This window comes from Poecilia mexicana, unplaced genomic scaffold, assembly GCF_051168715.1.
Source record: "Poecilia mexicana isolate PSO_F unplaced genomic scaffold, ASM5116871v1 scaffold_8, whole genome shotgun sequence".
NCBI classification, from domain to species: Eukaryota; Metazoa; Chordata; class Actinopteri; order Cyprinodontiformes; family Poeciliidae; genus Poecilia; species Poecilia mexicana.
Window position 1 is genome coordinate 4,221,319 of NW_028263377.1, and position 20,083 is coordinate 4,241,401.

General features: G+C 40.0%; 1 protein-coding gene across 1 annotated transcript in view; it reads left to right on the plus strand.

Annotated features, from left to right (window-relative positions):
• The first annotated feature begins 1,420 nt into the window (after nt 1-1,420).
• Nucleotides 1,421-20,083, plus strand: part of LOC106903224 (syntaxin-binding protein 4) — a 39,044-nt gene continuing 20,381 nt past the window's right edge. Inside the window, exons 1-8 of the mRNA XM_088008046.1 lie at nt 1,421-1,460; nt 3,350-3,423; nt 10,552-10,647; nt 12,961-13,030; nt 13,127-13,201; nt 16,532-16,611; nt 17,828-17,948; nt 19,458-19,599. Coding sequence (XP_087864172.1) covers nt 3,357-3,423; nt 10,552-10,647; nt 12,961-13,030; nt 13,127-13,201; nt 16,532-16,611; nt 17,828-17,948; nt 19,458-19,599 — 651 coding nt within the window. The 5' untranslated portion in view covers nt 1,421-1,460; nt 3,350-3,356. The remainder of the gene's footprint in view (nt 1,461-3,349; nt 3,424-10,551; nt 10,648-12,960; nt 13,031-13,126; nt 13,202-16,531; nt 16,612-17,827; nt 17,949-19,457; nt 19,600-20,083) is intronic.

The following is a 20,083-nucleotide window of genomic DNA, read 5'->3' on the forward strand; positions in this document are numbered from 1 at the left end:
GTGTTTAATGTTTATCTCATCTGTTGTTTATGAACCTCCTCATGCTGCACTGCTGATGAGATTCATATAGAAGGAAAGAAACGTGACTGAGCTGAGTTTTTCCTGCGTCTCTTGAGGAAGCAAACCTTTTCACGTTTTGGTACAAGTTGAAGTGACTTGAGAGAGGAAGAACTCGACACTGTGTGCATCCTGAGTGAACAAGGTCTTGGTTAGGAAGAGCAAACACTTTGCAAGATTTTATAAAGTTACTCTGTCATCGGAAACTTTTGCATCTAGAGGCGGTCGAGTTAAAGATGAGGTAGGAAGTGGGGGTTGTGTTGAAGAGAGTTGCTTAATCAATCAGATATCTACAACTGAATAGTACCATCCTTTCATGTCACATTGAATCAAACCCAATCACATCGCACGGTTTACCTCAAAATAAGTGCGTTTGCCTGAATTATGATAGAGGGGTGAATCCCCTGTAGTGTTATCATCGCAGTCTGTGTGAACGTATTTGCCTTCTTTCTGACTTTTGTATCATTTTGCATGATTGTCACACTTCAGTCAGAACATCCAACCAGTTAAATGTGAGTCAAAAGCAACACAAGTAAACACAAAATGCAGTTTTTAAATTAAGTCTTTATTATTAAGAAGAAGATTCAAACCTGCTTTGCCCTGTGTGGGAAAGTGACCGCCCTCTAATCCTGATAACAGGTTGGGCCTCCATTACAGCAGCAGCTGAAGTAGAGGAATTCTGGTCGACTCAAACACATCGGAAGGTTCCTGAGCGAACATTTTACTGACACATTACAGCATCTCAATGACATGCAGGTCAGGACTTTGACTAAGTCATTCCAAAGTCTTTTTGTTTTTCTTCAGCCAATCAGAGGTGGACTTGTTGGTGTGTTTTGGATCATTTTCCTGCTGCAGAAGCCAAGTTGGTTTCAGTTTGAGAACCACCAACAGACGGCCGGACGGTCTCCTTCAGGATGTTTTGGTTGACAGCAGAATTCATGGCTCCGTTTGTCACAGCCAGTCTTCCAGGTCCTGAAGCAGCTTGTAACAAGGTGGCCTTTAGCAGCTGGATTTACAGTGGAGATGAAAGTCGAGGCAGTCAGGTGGAAACAGCAATGGTTTACTCTTCACACACAGCATCAAGAACAAAACCACAGGTGCAATTGCAGCCTTAAACAGTCCCAGCTGTGAAGGACCAAACCACCTTTAATTCACAGGTTATCTCTAATATACCAATTTCCATCTACTTGAATAAAATCACTTTTACCAAATACAAACATTTCTATTTACTTTTTATAAATATTTTATGTTTTATCCTTACACCATAAGCATCATTATCAAAAATCACAAAAACAATCCCCCCCCCACACTTTTCCATGGCCTCTCCCGGAACCTATAAATGGTGTCTGGATCCCTGGGGAAGTATTTGTCCAAACACCGAGAACAGTACACAGGAAAGACAGGTGAGTAGGTCTTCTTAGCACCTTCAACCTTAACAGATTATGCACAAACATTTGGTCAAGGAGCTACTGGTTTACCACCAGTTACTCCTTACTCTGAGTAACAATTATCCTCCCTTCACAGGTAAACACCTCATTTCCCAATGAGGAGCAGCTGGACCGAGTTTACAACAAACGGCTACAGGCTAAATACTAAAAATACTCAATAAATACAGTTAAAACCTCTTGTGTGCAAATTGTTATTGATGTGCAAATCTATTCTTAAAGTGCAGAACTAAGTACAGTGCTTGTTAAAGTGCAAAAACTGCTCTTTAAGTGTTATACAGTGACTTAAGTAAAAATAAAAAATAGTTTGAGTGATGCATTACTGGAACTACTTTTACTTAAGTAAATGAAGATCTCAATTATACAGCTAAATGATCCCAGACCATCACACTGCCACCGCCATGCTTTACTGTTGATGTGATGTTTTTCTGACATGGGGTGTTTAACGCCAGATGTAACGAGACACACACCTTCCAAAGAGCTAAACTTTTTTATCAAACTATCGACCAATCAGTCAAGTTTATCTCTGTAGCACTTTTCAGCAACAAGGCAGTTTAAAGTGCATTACAACACAAAAAAATACAAATTTGTACAACATACAGTCAACAATTGTCAAGTTCCATCATTACACATCAAAATGTTTAACATGTCATAATATTTCAAAAGCAACTTTAAACAGCTGGGTTTTTCTTCTTGCTTTAAAGGAGTTCAATGTTTCAGCTGTTTTTCAGTTTTCTGGGAGTTTGTTCCAGATTTGTGGTGCATAGAAGCTGAATGCTGCTTCTCCATGTTTGGTTCTTGTCCTGGATGCAGATCAGAACCAGAAGACCTGAGAGGTCTGGAAAGTTGATATAACAGCAGCATGTCTTTAATCTATTGTGGTGCTAAGCCTTTCAGTGATTTATAAACTAACAGTATTTTGAAGCCTATTTCTCCCAGTGGAAGGACTGTAGGACTGGGTGATCTCTACCTTCCTGGTTTTGGTCAGAACACCAGCAGCAGCATTCTGGATCAGCTGCAGCTGGAGGATTGATTTGTTAGGCAGACCTGTGAAGATGCTGTTTAAGTAATCAATGTGACTAAAGATAATCCACAGAATGTTTTTCCCAGAAGTCTTGGGAATCATCAAGAGGTTCTGGAAAAACTGAGATGAGTGTTAATGTTCCTTTTGCTCAGCAGTGGCTTTCCCCTTTGAGCTCTGCCATGAGGGCCACCTGTGCCTCTTTCTTATGGTGGAGGTGTGACCTCTGACCTCAACTGAGGCACACAGTTCTCCAGTTGTTGTTGTTGTGGGGTCTTGTGGTGACCTTTTGGATGAGTTGGGGTCAACTTGGTCAGCTGTCCACTTCTAAAGCTTCTCCATGGTTCCATGTTTTCTCCATTTATCTGATGTCTTGATTGAGACTGTGAACTCTCTAGCTCTGTATGAGTGTTTCATTTTATTCAGGTGTGATAAACCAGTCAAATTTTAACAAGGGGGCAATCGTTTTTTCACACAGGACCATGTAGGTTTTGATTGTTTTCTCAATAATAAAAACCTTCATTTAAAAACTGCATTTTGAGTTTACTTGTGTTTCTCTGATTAATATTTTAAAGGAAATCAGTAAAAGCTCACACTCTGTTTCACACTCTGCATGCACTAAAATGGATCGGACCGCTGGCAGTGTACTGAGATGAGCACAGACAACGAGTTTAACGAGTTGATCTAATTCTCTGTTCAGTTACTTTAAACACCCATTCACCAAGAACTGCTGCTCTGTCTGCAGGTATTCCTGTTTTTGCTTCAATGCGTTTCACTTTATTCACCTGTTCTCTGTTGTTGTTCCCCCGTCCTCCGTCTCTTCCAGGACTCTAATGGGTCCATATGGAGTCGACAGAGCTGTTCATTCCATGGAGTTCACAGACTGTGAAAATGGCCTAGGTAAGTTACCTTTTTTTTCCTGTCTTCAGCAACCAAAAACACATTGCTGTGGCTCTATATCTGTATCCTCTTCTGCTCTGGCTCTTTAGCGTCAGAGTTCTCAAAATAAACCTGCAGCATCACTCAGTGCTTCCCTTCCTCTGTGTGGTTTATGATGGGCTGCATCTCAGCCTGTCACAGACTTCAGTCTGCTCTGGCTTCAGACAGCAGGAGGATGCATCTTTCCAGTCAAATAAATGTCTATGCTGCGAAAGTGACATCACCAACAATACGTATATGTACATTTTCATACAAAGTCCAGAATATATATCATCCTGGTTAAAACTCCTTTCTCTTTATGTCTGGACTGTTTCTGTCATTGTCAGCGATTGGCTGATGCTGCATCCAAATGAATCCTGAAATAAGAAAACAAATCCTACTTTTAAAGAGATTTTCTGTGCAGGGAAGCACCTCTGCTGTTATTGGTGTGTTTGTCTGTTTGGGGGGGGGGAGTGGGTCATGTGGCAAAGCCCTAACCCACTTAACTCAGATGGGTTAAGAATGCAGGAGCCGCTCTTCTTTTTATCCTCACTTTACTTTCTCATCCTCATGTTTGTGCCTTTATACGAACAACAAATCACAGTCATAAGTGCAGAAAAACACAGTGGCAAAGGTTCGCAGTAGAGATTTGTTGAAACGTCACGCTTCAGTGGGTTTGTACTTAGACTTGTAAGTGTGGTTACATTAGAACCGTTAGTGGGAGATGTGGAAATACTGGAAACTAGGATTCACATAACATCATCACTGGTTAATGTGTTAGCATTGTCTTACTCCTGACTGCGTAATGAGTAATAACTACATTATTTAGATGTTTACAGCGCTGTTAGTTTGTCGTGTTGTAGTCAGAACATAATTAAAGATACACCAGTATATGTATTTGTAGAGAATAAACTGGACTTTGTTGAAACTGCACAAGTTTAACTTGCTTTTATTACAAATGCAACAATCGATTTGGTCGTTTTATGATCTGCAGTATTTTTTCTAAAGTTTGATGAATAGAAAGACCAATTTTAACCTGTTTGGATGTGACTCCTACGTTTATCATGACATTTTGTGGTACTATTGTGATAACAATAAGAACTATTTATTAAATCTTTTTTTAGGCTGACACAGCAAACACAAATACTGCTGTTGAAATACATGCCCATGTGCAGGACACCAGTCACATACAGAAGGGTGATTTGTACCAGTTAACGGCAAACAGAAGTAACTGCTTTTTATCATGCTTTTAAATGTATTGATATTTGTTGATACTCTCATTGAACAAACATTGGTGAAAATAGTGAAACTAACAATTCCAGCAAAATGGGCACTTTTTTTTTTTTGGCGGGGGGTATGGGGGGGGTGAGTGTTAAACATCATGAATCAAGATTTATTGTGACGATGAATCAAAACTTATAACAAATATATCACAAAAAAAAAAGATGATTGATGCGATAAATGTCCATCCCTAAACACCATACAGACAACAGTTAGCATGTTGTTAGCGCTTATCCATGCTACCTAGCCTGAGCATTCACAGCAGGCTCTGACGTGGTGAACTAGCTGTTGCGTAGCAGAGAGCAAAGCGGGCTGGGGGAAGTGCAGCGCACACGAATGATTGACAGCACTAACACCCTCCCCCGGCTCTGATTGGTTGTTTGTGATGGAGGGGTGTGTTTCCGTCACAGGATCACAGGGAGAAGGAAGAGGAGCTTGATTTCTTTTCACCGATTATCTGTCCCATGCTATACTGCCAGTTACAGTTTTAACAAACATGTGAAAAACATAATGTTTACAAACATTACATTCAGCAAATTTTAAAGAGTTATTGGGTTTAGCACCAAATATTAACACTCAGTGCTGCCTACATGAATAGCCTCCGAGTGTGTTGGACTGGAATACGTCTGGAGTCGACAACCCATGCAGAAGGTAGATTCTAACTCTAACTCTGATTCCTCCTGGAGGCTGCCAGCTTTTCCAAATCCAGCAGGTTAAATTAGTGTCAGAAGCTCAAAAGAATAAAGCAGAGGAACCTCCCTGTCATCTGCTCAGTCTTCCAGCTATCTGCTGAAACCGGTGCTGCCTCCTCGCTGCCTGATTGAACTGTAGACATGTGGCAGGAGACTCAGCCGCCTTCTAATTTATGTCTCACATCTAGGAGTTTTCCTCTGACTTTTTTCAAGCACCTTACTGATATTACAAGTAGCTGAGTTTGAGACTTCATCACTCTCTTTGCCATCCACCATCCGGAGCTGAATAATGTGAGCATTTTCAGGAATCCGCTGCATCACCAGCTGCATCTGCAGTTTAACTTCAGAAATCGATTTTATTGGATTGTTGAGCCCAACTGATCAGTCATCATCTGGACGAGATATGAGGAAGAAGTAATTTTATTATCTCACACAGGTGTTGGATTTTTTTTCTTTCTTTTTACAGCAATTTAATATTTAAAAAGGAAAGTCTAAAAGCATCTGTCAAACTTGAGTGCAACATATTTGTACACCCAGCGAGCAGCGGGGAACATTTGTGCTCGAGCACTGAAGTCATGTAACAGGAAATCCAGTATCCAATTCAGAAAACATGGAGTTAAACTGTAGGAACAGAAAAACAAGCTCTTGATGAAACTCACCCAGGTTCAATAGACGCAAGTTATTCTTTCCAAGCTCTGAGTGAGGAAATGTTTTGTCCTTGGGTAACAAACATTCCCTTCATCCCTTTTTTTAGCATTTGGAAGATGTGAGCGTAGAGGAGAAGGGAGGCGCTGCTTCACATGTACCAGAATGATGTTTTTCTTATCTTGCGATAGGCGAGTGCAGGGTGGGAGTCAGAGTGGGAGAGAGGCTGTTTTCCTCTGAGAGGAGAACAAAAGGAGGGAGGACAGCGACATGGAAGTGCATCGCCCCCATTTTTTAACTTTTTTTTTTTTCCAACAGGCGGTAATTAACTGGTGCCCCTTCGCTCCAGACCCAATTAGTGTTGCCACTCTGTCGCTGTGGCGACAGAACAGCAGCAGCCTGGAGCTGCAGAAGTTTAATGTATCGCATTCGCTGGAAGTATGGCGATGGGAAATGTAAGTGGAAGAGTTTAGAGTGGGAGATGCAGACGCTTAAAGCCTGCACTGATCAGGGAGCAGAGATACGCCGGCTCCAACTGCTCCCACACTATCACTTCATTTCCTACGTCTTTGTTCTCTTGTATCTCTTAGTTATCTGCATGTTGAACTGTCGGGCCTGTTTCATCTTACATTACATAAAATGAAATGCTATTCGTAGCAGTCCCTCAACCCCCAGCTCTTGATCAACATTCAGCTCAGCCTCGACGGGTGATTTTCAGTTTCCTTTTAGTTTTCTCTTTAATCCGTATGACCATGATCACAATGAAACCTAAAACGTATACAAACATTAACAAGGTTCCCCCAAAAGACTAGCTAGGCCTGGTGGTAGGTGTGATTGGGACATCTACCAGTTGCCCCACTGTGTTTCTGTGTTAAAAAAAGGCTTAAAATTGAGAAATTTGAAAACTAAAACATCAACAACGAAGAAAATATAGCAGTGCACCAATTAAAACTAACATTTATATAAACCTAGCTTATATAAACCCATCCTTGCTATGGGTTAAGCTGTAACTGATGTATTAAAATAAACAACGTTTAGTGTGGTGGGAGGTCAAGTAAAGCCTGGTGGTCCGCCAGGCTTATAATACACTGTGGGAAACTACATATCATTTATGATTGAGCTGAACATTGTCCCTCTTAAAATAGTTACATATATGTATAATTTTGTTTTTCTGATTTAGTTATAAAGAAAAACATCAATAACAAAACACTCAATATTGTGTTTTTACTCATTTTATTTTGAAATGGAAAAACAAAACAATGACCCATATACTGATCTATACGGCCGTATAAGTCTAATGATTGCTGTCGTAAACATTCCTCATTGTCAAGAGTTGTTGGTTCACCCTTTTTTTTTTTTTTTTTAAATGTTGACCATTGTCTGATTGCTTTAGTTTAAATGTTCCACCTCAGTCTTCTGAAGGCGTTGAGTTCTGTCCCTCAGCTCTAATGTGTTCCTCCTGAGTGCGTCGCTCTGCGTTGTGGTAGACGTTGGGCTTGGTGGAGGAATAACTAATTGAACCCTCAGGTTGAACAAGACAAAAGTCCAACAAGGACAGGCTTACACAGGCTGCCTTTGTACTTAACTTACACATGGAAATTCACGTCTTTACCATCAGCTCACAAGGTCAGTCAGTTCCAGGAACAAAACGGAGAAGACTTCCTTAGCAGTGTTGCCTTCAGACGTAATAAGACTCTTTCCTTCAATGAGCTGAGTAGAGGGAGGGAAAAAGACAGAGATTTTTAGTAGAGATTTTATTTTTCCAAAGTACCAGAAAACAAAACATGACCCTTCACTCGTCCCTCACTCTTAGCCCTGAACCCAAATTTATGTTTAAAAAAACCATTAAAAATCAAAGATTCTGAAACATTTGTAAATCCCCTGACAAATAAAAATATAAAAAATAAATGGCTTGTATTTCTGATTAGAATATGTTGTTGCAAGTACACAAAGGGGAAATGCAATGTAAGGGTATTCAGACCTATTTTGTAGTATATAAGTGAATAAAGTTTTTGTTAGGATCCTGTGTTGTTTTGAAGTTTATTATTCTGTGTTTAGTCTTTGTCTTTAATTGGCTCAGTCTTATTTCTGTTTTACTGTAGTTCAGTCTTTCTTCGTGATTCTAATTTATTATGTTTGCTTCTTGTCTCCAGTGATTCCCTTTTACTCTAGTTTTATATTTCTTTGTTATTTTTCAGTGTTAGATTTATTTTTTTTAGTTATTCTTTAGTGTTAGATTTATTTTCTGGTTCTCTGTGTTCTCTCCCTCGCCCCCATGTGCCAATTTCTCTCTCTCTCCCCTCACCTGTAATCAGTCCAGGTTAATTGTTCCACATTCTCTCTCCCAGTACTTATACATCTTTTCTCCTTACACTCCTTGTTGGTTCCTCCTGTTACATCCCGTTATATCCTGTTGTTTCCCCATCAGAAGGCTGCCATCCTTTTTCCTTGGATTTATGATTGTTGTTCTGCTCTGACTCCCCTGGTGATTTTTTAATTTTTTTTAAATTTTTTTATTTTTTTGGGCTCATAGATTTTTCATTAAATCTTCAACACTACTCATCATCTCAGCCTGCTGCATTTGGGTCCACCAACAAACACATCATGACAGTTTTGGTATATTTAACTCGTTACTCTACTCAGAGTACATATGAAGACTAGTATACCAACTAAAGTCTGGAACTTCCTGTTTTCTATGATACTGCTGTAGTATTTTTTTGTTAGTATGTTGAAGATAGTAGATATTGAAAAGCATTCAAATATATAATTTTTCCATACCATTTTTCTTCTTCCTTAATCAATTTGATTAAGAAGATTGTTATTGTAAGGATGCACCGATTGCAGTTTTCTGGCCGATCGCTGATTATCAATCTTTAAAAAGCCTGACCTGCTGTTTCTGATTTTAGCTGATAACTATTTTTTGTCTGAAATGTTGCTAAATATAGCAAGAAAGTCGCTGAATTGGTAACAGTGAGATTAACTGCAGACATGACCCGGTGGGTCAGTCAAGCGTCTAACAGCAGAGCTAAAGAAGACAGTAGCTGATTTTTAGACTTTTGCTGAGGTAGATATCAGTGCATAAGATTGGCTTCACATTGGCCAATCACCAAACTCCCAAAATTAAAGAAATAGGCGTAGATAAATCGGTGCATCCCTAATCTTAATGCAAATATCTGGGGGTGGAAACTGTTCGACTGGGAATCAAAATCGCAACTTTTTAAAAAGTTTTCTTGTTTGGTTCCCTTTCAAACTGTTCTGTGTTAAACAAACCAAACCCTTTGATAAACCCGTTTATTATGGCGGGACTGCACTGAAGGAAATTATAGAAAAATGTTGGTTACATATTGTAACCCCAGATTCTATAAGTATAGGCGCAGCCCTATACAAAATAGAACCTAAAGGATTTGGAAAGAAAACGTCAATGTTGAAGGAAAACTCTTAGCAGTGTCCAGTAATGTTGATCAACTCAGAGTAGAACATGACTTTTGTTTGAATTGTAGATAAAGGTGCTCTGGTCAGAGGAGACCAAAAATGATGAGCAAACTTCTCTGTTGGGTGGAGAATAAAACTGAATATCACCCTGACAACAGCAGGATGAAACATATCAGCATCGTCATTCTTTAGATTTACTTTTATTCAGGTAATGTTAAGCTGAGCAGAGTTCACAGGAAGATAGATGCTGTAGATCAAAATCCAAAAAAAGAAAACCTGCTGGAGGTTTCAAAAAGAACAGACGTTCACCTTCTTACAGGATAATGACTGTAAGCTCACAGCCAGAGCCACAACGGACGGTTTGTATCAGAAGGTTTTCAGGTGTTTCACGTTCTGGAATCTCCGCCGGCTTGAGGTTGCTGCTCTGTGTTGTCAGAAAGTTTTCTATCCAACACAAACAGCATCTGCCAGCCAGAAAATTCCCTGACTCTGCATGGTGACAAGTGTCGTTCGTCCAGTTTACCTTCTCAGCCATGCTACAAAAACTGTGTTTTTTTTGTTCTCATCTAAACACAAGCAGATCTCTTAAGCTATGCAAAAGCATGGGGCTACGCTCCGGTGATGGAAGAGGAATAATGACCTCACAGCTGACTCATGTGACTTTCCCATTGTTTCCTGTCAGCAGGATACCTTAAAACTGTGGCAGCTGCTGACCGGTGACCTTCTGTTTCTTCCCTGGAGCTCACAATATTGCAAATCCCATCTGTACACAATTATTCATCGTTTCATTCATTATTCATTTATGCACCCATATTAACATTGCTCATACTTGGAGTTACCAGTCAAATATTGCGGCGCAGCCAAACAGCAGCCCCTAGCTGTGTTAAATGGAGAGAAATGAATCCTATTGAGTTCTTAGTTACGTAACTAAGGAGCTGCTCGCCTTAACGTTTGAATTTGCGTTACATTTAGCCTGTCTGGATCAGCTTGCAAAAAAAAGAGAAAAAGCTAAAGCCGCAGGAGCTTTTCTTAGAGGAGATTTTTCTACTTCTCTGCCCAGGAATCAAAGTGATTGGCGGAGTGAAGGAGCTAACGGGAGAGGAGTTTGGAGTCTACGTCAAGCGGATTTTACCTGGTGGCCTTGCTGCAGCTGATGGTGAGTGGAGTCACTGCAGCCTGAAGCGCTCTCAGTGGTGATGCAAGGTGACTCCGTATTATAACTGATGAATATGAATTTGAAGTTAAGGAGAGGACACTTTGCAGAGTAAGAAAAGTCAGTGGTGCATTGGTTAAAACGAACATTTACATTCATTTCATGTGTGAAGACATTGACAAGCTGAGCAACAACATGTGAACAAATAGAGAGATTGTGCTAAACTAACAAATGCGACTTATAAAAACAAACTTCCTTGTCAGGCTGAAGTCTTTGTTTATAGGATTCTTCCCCATTCCATCTTTTGGACAGGCCTCATCCAGTCACTATGGCAACCACTGAGCACCCAGATGAACTCAGCACCTGTAACATCACATTTATCAGATTATTAGAACACTATTCAGTTTTCTTACTTCTTGAGTTCCTTTGTGGTTTCTTGACTACTTCCACACACTTCAACATATTTCAACAATTCATATATCAAAAAAATCAGTTTCTTCTCAAGCTTGAATATTTCTGGTAATTTCAGCTATTATAGTTTTTGAAATATTTAACTTTTTTTTGTCTCATTGAAATACATGAAAGACCCTTCCTCCATTGGGCTCCATGTAAAATATTTTCAGCGACTCTTGGTTCAAAGGGTCATTTTAAAATTCCTTCCTCTCCTAAATGGCAGCATGGAGAGGCATGAGCCCAATCAGATTTTTAGGTCAATGAGTCGTGGCTCTCACAGGTCAAGAATTTTTTGGATACCAGTTACCGCTTTTAAATGATAGGAGTCTGTTCAAGATGACATGTTAGTCAGTGGAACTCTGCTCATTTCCCTCAAACATTCTCATGTCTATTTCACATGGAACAACATTTCCCATCTCTAACCCTATCCCACATCCATAAAATATATCCTATAATAAATGTTTCATACTTTTCTAGATTTGATTTCTAGGGGTCTTTCACCTGTTTTAATGTGGCTCAATATGGAGCCTGGAAAAACTGTAAACTGGACAGATGAATGGATTGTTTAAGGAAAATAATTTGACTTTCTGAATAGATTAGTATTGGTAATAGTCATGTTGATACTCTGGGTAAAATTTGAATGCATCAATGAACATCATTCAAACTATGGGTAACAGTAAATAAGTTTCTGTAGCTTCTTTGCATAGGCAATGGGAACATCTCAAAAGCTAAACCATTTAGCTTTTTAAAGCGGTGCCATTTAAAATGAACCGCTTCTCATTTCCTCATACATTAAAACAATTGATTGTTTCTGTTTTTCTCGCGGAATGTTTCCTCATTTTATATCCATGTTGTGAATAAGAAAAAGCACGAGTAACGGGAACGTAGGCAGTGGTCAGAGTTGTCAGGATGAATACCTCCGGAGTGATGGAACCGGTACTTTTGGAGATTCTCTTGTGAGTGCAACATGAATAAAACACAACACAGCATTGTCACGACCTACTTTCTCTGCAATAAATGATAGATACCAGGCCCAGATTTGCAAGTAAAACTGTAGTACCATGTCATGTTTTTGTGAGAATTACCTCATACATATACAATACAATGAAGGTGCTATTTGAGAATAAAGACAAACATCAGTCCCTCTCAAGGTTTTTCCACATGATTATTTCATTAATATTTGAGGCTATAATCCAACACCTGTGTATCTGCAGCCCCTGATGTTTGCTTGTTGCTTGTGTTAGATGGCATGCTGTCGTTATGTTTCTCTTTACAGTTCAAAAAGGTTTCTAGTGTTATGACTCATATTATGTATAGAATCATCTGAAAGGAACAGAGTTTAGATATCATGGAACCATGACTTCAGACTTAAATTTGTTAGTTTATGCGTGACATTATTTTTTGTAATCGATGTAAAATGTTTAAAACTCTGCTGGACAGAGCAGCATAGTTTTATTTCTGAAATATAGCCTGTGTTTCATTTATAAAATCATTGTTTAATTATATTCCACTTAATCTGGGATTGGGTTGTGGGGGCAGCAGCCTCCTCTGTCTGAGACTCGACTGTCAGGCAGACCCTCCTCAGGCAGACGCTCAGGAGGGGTACATCACGGTCGGACTGTGGGGGGTTGTCCCCTCAGACAGTCAGTTCCCGAAATGACACACAAAAATAAACCTCATAAAATCGCACACAGGGTTAGTGCGACTCTGTTGGACTGCACTCAGAGTAAAAACCTCAAATGACCCCATCTCTTAAAACCGCAGTAGGGTTAAAAACAAAAAAATAAATCCCTTGAGTTGAACTGATCATCCACCTGATTAACCCAGTATTAACATCAATGTTGGGCTGTCCACCGTTTACAGGAAACCTGTTGCCGGGAGACCAGATCCTGGAAGTAAACGGGGACAGTCTAGTTGGAGTCACAAGTGAAAGGTAAGGTTTTACACCTCCTGCTGGCTGTAAACTCCTGATACTGAAACAGTGATATTATTCAAACATTGACTTCACGTTTTCATGTCTGCCTCTCAGAGCTGTGGACATCCTGAGAACAGCATCTGCCACAAATCACATGCGCCTTCTTATAGCCAGAGATGAAGAAGCAAAGTAAGCAAATCAAAATGTGTCACTGTTGAGTTAGTCGCCTGCAGGTTTGAACTGAACCCAAATCCATTCCTTGTTTTATTTGTGGCATGAAACCAGGTTAGATTAAATAAAAATATTTAGTAATAATGTACATTTATCACTAAACGGGTTTGGTTTGGGCAAATGTTTTTCACATTAGAATGATAGGACTTTGAAGATGTTAATCAATGTTCACAAACTAGTTTAGAGCTAATTGTTGTCAATAAACCTGTAAAATTAAAGTGTAGACCATTTATCATATTGTTAATCAGTTATTATGGTAAATTTCTTGTCACAATAAAACTTCTGATTTATTGTTGTCATGATAAATTCCAATTAATGTTCAAAACCCTCCAAAGTGTCTTCATTGTTGGGATTTTTAGCTTTATGATTTCCTCCACTGTTTGTTCAATGAGATTTGCAGTAATCAGAAAACACCTGATGGAACTGTGCATCATTATATGAGCTGCTCCTCAGTGCAACGGTAAAAAAAACGTTGTTAAATGGTCAATGGAGGAGCGATGTTATGATGACTTCCTGAAGGCGGAGTTTCTTAAAGAAACAGAGGCCCAATTTTAAGGCATTAAATTACAAAGTCAAATTTCTGTTAAGTCATATTTGATACATATAGCTTTTTTTTTTAACGAAAACTGAATGTAAAATAATTATGTGCTATAAAATGGCACTATCAACCTGGAAAACACTGAATTTTGCCGTTTTAGATCAGTACAAACAGCAATGCAAAAAAAAGAGAAAAAAACGGATTTCAGCAAAAAATCTGAATTGAACATCAAGACGTCGCCCTTTTTGTCTGAATGAAACTGTCTGACAATTTTTGCAGTTTCCTCCCTTCTGTTAGCCACTGCCTGCTAGCTAGAGGGTAAACATACAGAAGCACCTGAACCACATTTATAATGCAGGCGTAACATTAGCGAGTAAGGAGGAGGGTAGTATTAGTGCAGAACCGGCTTTCTAATCTGACTGCAACCAGTTTGGGTAAAAACAAGGTCAGCCCCAGCTGTCAGCATCACAGGCGTTGCCCTTCCTTCAAATCCACCGCACGCAATCTGATCCAGAACTGTGTGCTGAAAAAGCTGTGCTGGAGATCCACGTTTTCTACAAAAGCCATTACCAGCCTTGGTATTTGCTGCTTGTATGTCTTTAATGGAGAAGGGTGGGATGGTTAGAGAGGAGCCATGTAAGCGGAGACCCAGAGGAAATATGGAGTGAAGATGCAGAGAGTTAAAAATCAGATGGTGGCTCCCAAAAATAGTTAATTTCCCCCTCAGTGCAGTGAGGCAGCCTTACACTCCTGCTTTGTCCCCCATGCAGAAGAGTAACAGGGGGAGGGCTTGACCTAAGGCAGTGCTCCTGATGAGATGAGCTTCGTGTGTTAATCTGTGCTCTGTGCTTTAACTATCCTGCCATGCAGAGACAGGATAGACAGTCAGGAGGTGGGATTACGACTGTCTTACTAGCCGTACCTCTGTCCACTTTTCCCCCTTAGACTCAGTTTGCTCTACACTAGACCTCTTCCGACTTTGCGGGGCCGTTACTCTGGTGGGATACGCGGAATGCAGAAGACTATTAGGGGAAACAAAAGGATCAGACACTGTGAGGAAGATCAGGACAATCAGCTTAGAGGAAAAGAAGCACAAATAGATGTCTGGGTTTAAATGACAATAGGTTTAGTGAGGAGACGCAGGTACAGGAACGGAACTGAGGGATTTCTCCCACACTTCAAGTTTTTGAGAAACGATGATGTGTTTTCTGAGAGCTGAGTGTACCTGAGCGTCTGCATCGTCTTCAGAGTTCTAGCATTTCACAGCCGTCATGCACATGAACAGCACTCTGGGGTTTGACCATGTCCTCCATCTGACTGAAAGTTCTGCCCTTCTCTGAAGGTCAAGGTATTATTAGTCCTGCATGGCAGATGAGCTAACCCCCACGGTTACAAACACTAAATATCATTGAAGCTCAGATCCTAAATAATCCTGTCACAATGTTGAGAAGTACAAATGATTCTTTAGGTTAATGAGCCGTAATTCTTGCAGTTAATTCACAGATCATTCATCAATGTGGAGGAAACATACTTACCATATCACTTCTACTACCTAATACTGGCCCTGCTTCAATTCAGTGTTTTATTTTAAACCATTAGCTTGAACTGTTTGGACTTGCAAATTAACTAGCAAATGTAAATTTTATTGCTTGTTTGCTTGTTTGGTGGGAGGTGTGGCACATTGTGACTGAACTCATGGTTTGCTGAAGAAAGTTCTGAACATGCCTGAATTACTTAAACCTGGGAGATAAAAGCTGCGTTTCCATTACGACTGTGCACAAAACTCAAGTATTTGGAAAAAACCCCCCCCACAATTTCACAATTCTGTTTCCATTAAATAAGAAACAAAATTAAAAGCATACTTGAGTATGTTTGTTCACACGATATGTAATTAAAAACCCACTTCCTGTCATCTTCTGCTTCCTGGTTTGCATCAACATCCTGTTGTTCATCATGTGTGATGGGAAAAAAAAGTGTTTCCGTTGAAGTTTTGTAAAGTAAACCAATTTTGAGATGGCAAATGAAACCTCATTCTCTTTCTATCACTAAATCTTTTGATCAAAAAAATATTTGTTTTGTCAAAATTGGTGTGTTTATATTAAGCAATTTCTTTCAAAATGTCAAATTGCTCAATTATACGGTCAATAGAAATGTAGCTACTGTCATTTTCCTGAGCCTGGTTGGAATGGATCAATCCAGGATGAACTGATCGCATTATGGCAAGACTGACTTTATCTCTTATCCTGGATTTGTGAATTGTGCTTCTGTGAAACAGCTCTCTGATCTAATACTCAAACAATAAACCAAGAAGGTAAACGCAGAGAGGATGAAGACGAGATATAAGTAAATAATACAACATGAAACTAAAATTCCATACACTTATGTATCGCTGTACCACGAGATCTCACTGAACCACAGACAGATGGGTGTCCAGCTCCAGTCCTTAAGGGTCAGTGTCCTGACACTTTTTGATGTATCTTTGCTCCACCAGAGCTGATTCAAATTGACCAACTATCAACTCTGCATATAAAGGTGTGCAGACGTTCTGTTTATGAACCATCATTTGATTAGTTCTTTCTGTTGAAACAACTAAAACATTGGTGATGTTGGCCCTGGAGGACTAGCTTTGGACACCACTGTCCTGCCAAATACCTTATCCTGAAAGAAATTCCCTCATTGTTCTTGTAGTTGTCTTACATTCTTCTCCCTCCAATGTTCTTGACTTCATTCTTTTCCTTTTATTTCTCAAGGAGAGAATTTGCTGAGCTGCTGGAGAAATATGGATCCAACGGTAGTACCGGATCAACCCGCAACTCTCCCATTCAGCAAGGTAGGCTGATCACTATATGGCCCTCTGCATCTTCAGCAAACACACAAAAACGTGAGAAACCAAGCAGTGTAAGTTCATTATATATATCTTCTACCACTCTCTTAAAGAGTCCTCTACATTTGGGAAAGGAGTAAAGGTCCCCACATCTTCAGGCATGCTTCATTCAGCAGAGCTCTGATCGTGTTCAATGCCAGATCCATGTGCGCCAAGATCAGTTTTTATGACTGCGAGCGTGTCCTCTGTGTCTCACAGTAAAAAGTATTGCAGAAAACGGTGTTCACATCAGACTGTTTTGGATGCAACATCTAGCTGTTAATGCTGAGAATGAGCGAATCAGTCTCAAGGAAGTGTAATGTGTTAGTCCTTTCAGACTGTGCGAAATGAAGGACTTAGTCACAAGAAAAGTAAGCAATCGGTATGTTGGACTGTGACATCTTAACCATCTGCGGACAGTGTGGATGTGTATTCTGTTTGTGTGAGTGGCTAATTGAATACACACAGTACTCCTGAGTAGGTGGGAGCCTTAAGCCTAAGGCTGGGTGCAGTTAGTTGAACTTAAAATATGGCATAGAAAGAATTTATGTGAAAATGTGAAATAATTTAGTCAGCTGGTAAAGATTTCCTAAACAATTTTGCCATGGTGAACATCTGTCTCCAGGTTTAAACAAAAAGTTTGAATCTGGAGACATTGTGTACCTGAATGGTTCTGGGAGAGTTTGGCACATTATTGATCTGGAGTGAAGCTCAAAGTATCTAGAGCCTGTTGGAGATATTATTGTACTGTAGTGCTTGCACAGGCTGTTGGACCAACTGGAAACAGTGACACTGTACGTAGCTATACAAAAATCTGTTTTTTGTTCAAACCTCTGTGAAAGTCCTGCATGTACAACCTCCACAGAAACATTTCTTTGATTGAAAGTGCATGAAAGAAGCATGGTGGAAAAGTCAACTCTGAAGGATGCTTTGGTTGGTCAGCATGTTGGGTATTATTCTGTGCTTAGCATCAATCAGGCCTAAGAAATCAGAGACAGTGTGGTACATTCACGTGGAGAAGCACTGCAATGATCTGTGGCTGTGGCAAAATGATAAGAGTTTACAGCTTAAGTATCTTGGAAGATCCATTCCTTGCAAAACTCATTAATATACAACTCCTGCCTGAAGTCCCTGTTGTTGTTCCTCTTGGTGTGAAACACACTCGTTTGCTCTTTTTGTAAAGGAGGTCGCCTCTTGGACAGCACATCGTCCGGTTCCTCATCTCGATCTCAGAGCCCGTTGTTGCTGAGCCCTGCAAACTCTCAGAACATATACAATGGTGGGCCCATGATGCGCTCCCTCAGGTGAGACTGATTCTTTTTCTCCATTTCTGGACCAACATCAATCCAAACTACACACTGCTGGCAGTGCTGAGTTCATATGGATGTTCAGATTGAATGTTTTTTTTTTTCTTGCTTTTCTGCTGTTGGTATAAAAGACCTCTTATTTTGAAATAAGCCTCTTAAAATAGGTTTTTCTGAGTTTTGATTATATTTTCAAATTTTTATGTGTGAAATTGTATGAATGTTTATAGATTTCGCTACATCTGGTATATTTACATTGCAATAATATGCAGTTTAGGTTCCTGCAAAGGTTTATTTCAGACCTTTATAAAAACAAAATAAAAATAATGCTTGAGATAGCATGATCCATCCAAAGAAATGGAGAAAGGAGGTGGAAGGAAACTGCATGATTAGTATCTCTGTGTCAAGAATAGCCAAATCTAAAGTCAGACCGGATTGGGAGAGGACTGAGGAGTCTTTGGCAGTGAATGCTCTGTGATACTGATAAAATATAGATCTACTGTATTTAAGGTGAAGATCAGGGATGAGAGCCATGTAAGCATCGAGTTTGATAGATGCAATAAGTCACGTCTCTGAAAAATGCTGAACGCTGCCACAAAATGCCTGATTAAAAGGTCTTTAGAAAAACGAGGCTCAGACAATTTGAGAATGGCAGAAAAGTTGTAAGTTGATGTGATGTGTTGATAGACTTCAGGGGAAGATAAAACAATAGACAGAACGTTAATACACTGCCTCTGAAGGATTTATGAGCACAGCCTCAGTGAAACGTTTGAGTGCATGGCCATGTAAGCTATACCTGATTAGGGAAGGGAGGAAGAAGCAATGGAAAAGCTTGTGAGCAGACTAGAATTATGAAAAAGAGAGGGATGAGTCATGAATGGCTACGTCTTACCTAGAGATATACCCATTCACTCTTGCTAATGCCAGAATGGGCATTAGCCAGTGAGGTGGCTGGGAGCAGAGAGGTGTGGAAGTGAGAGGAGGTGTTGATGTGGCAGTGCCGGCAGTAACACACTCTTACATTGGAACTGAGTCAGTGGTTATAGAGCGCTGGAGAGTGTCCATGGAGGCAACAAGGGTAGAGGAGAGGGGATGAACATGGGTGGAAGGAAGGAAGACCGATGACATGTAGAGGGGACGGCAGCCCTGAAGGTGGAGGTCAGAGTTGCGGCAGATGATGTGGGATGATGGCTTTGAGCTGGAGGCGATGAAGGCCTAGGTGAGGCAGGAGTATGGGTGGAGGAGGGACAGGCTGAAGCGGAGATGATGGAGAAGGAGACGGTGAGGAATTCGCCTCACTGTACGGCAGCAGAGCAGCAAGTGAGGCAACATGTGATGAACCAAGGCTGGATCTCTGAGCTATTCCTTGGATCTAAATTTCATACTCACTTAGGAGCAAATGGGATCATTAAATTTGTTTTACTCCAGGTGCCATAAAAGTTTGGAATTTATGTAACTCAAAGCAGTTTTCATTGTTGTAAAGTGTTGTAATGTGTCTTATGTTCCCAGTCACCCAGGTGAAGGAGTGATCCAGCTCATTACTGTGGCCCGGTCCAGCAGTTTAGGGATTACGATTGGAGGAGGCTCCAACAGGCCCGACGGCCCTGCTGTGTTCATCCAGGAAGTGCTGTCTGGGGGAGACTGTCACAGGGTGAGACATGGAAATGACTGCCGCAAATACATCAACACTGATCTCCACATGAAATAAAAATAAACAGAAAAACGTATATTTTGTTGTGATTTCAGAAAAGTGAAACTTATATTGATTCATTACAAAAAGAGTGAAACATTCAATGTTTTCTGCTAATGGCCATCTCTGCCTTATGGCTTCAGACAATATGTCATCATACATGTTTAGCAGCACATACACAATTCTGAAACTGCAAAGAATACTGTGTTTTAAAATTATTTGTCTTCTCTAAAAAAAAAACAATAGAAACAACATCAAGTGTTTTCTACAGTTATTCTGTTCTTTTCAATAACTGCCTTATCCTTACATTTAAACTTTGATAAGAATTATACCAAGACTAATAACAGAGACAGAGCAGTAGGGGTAGACGTTTATTGTATCGCTTATATTTATTGTGATGAATTTCTTCTCATAATAAGAATTTTAGATTTATCGCTGTCACGAT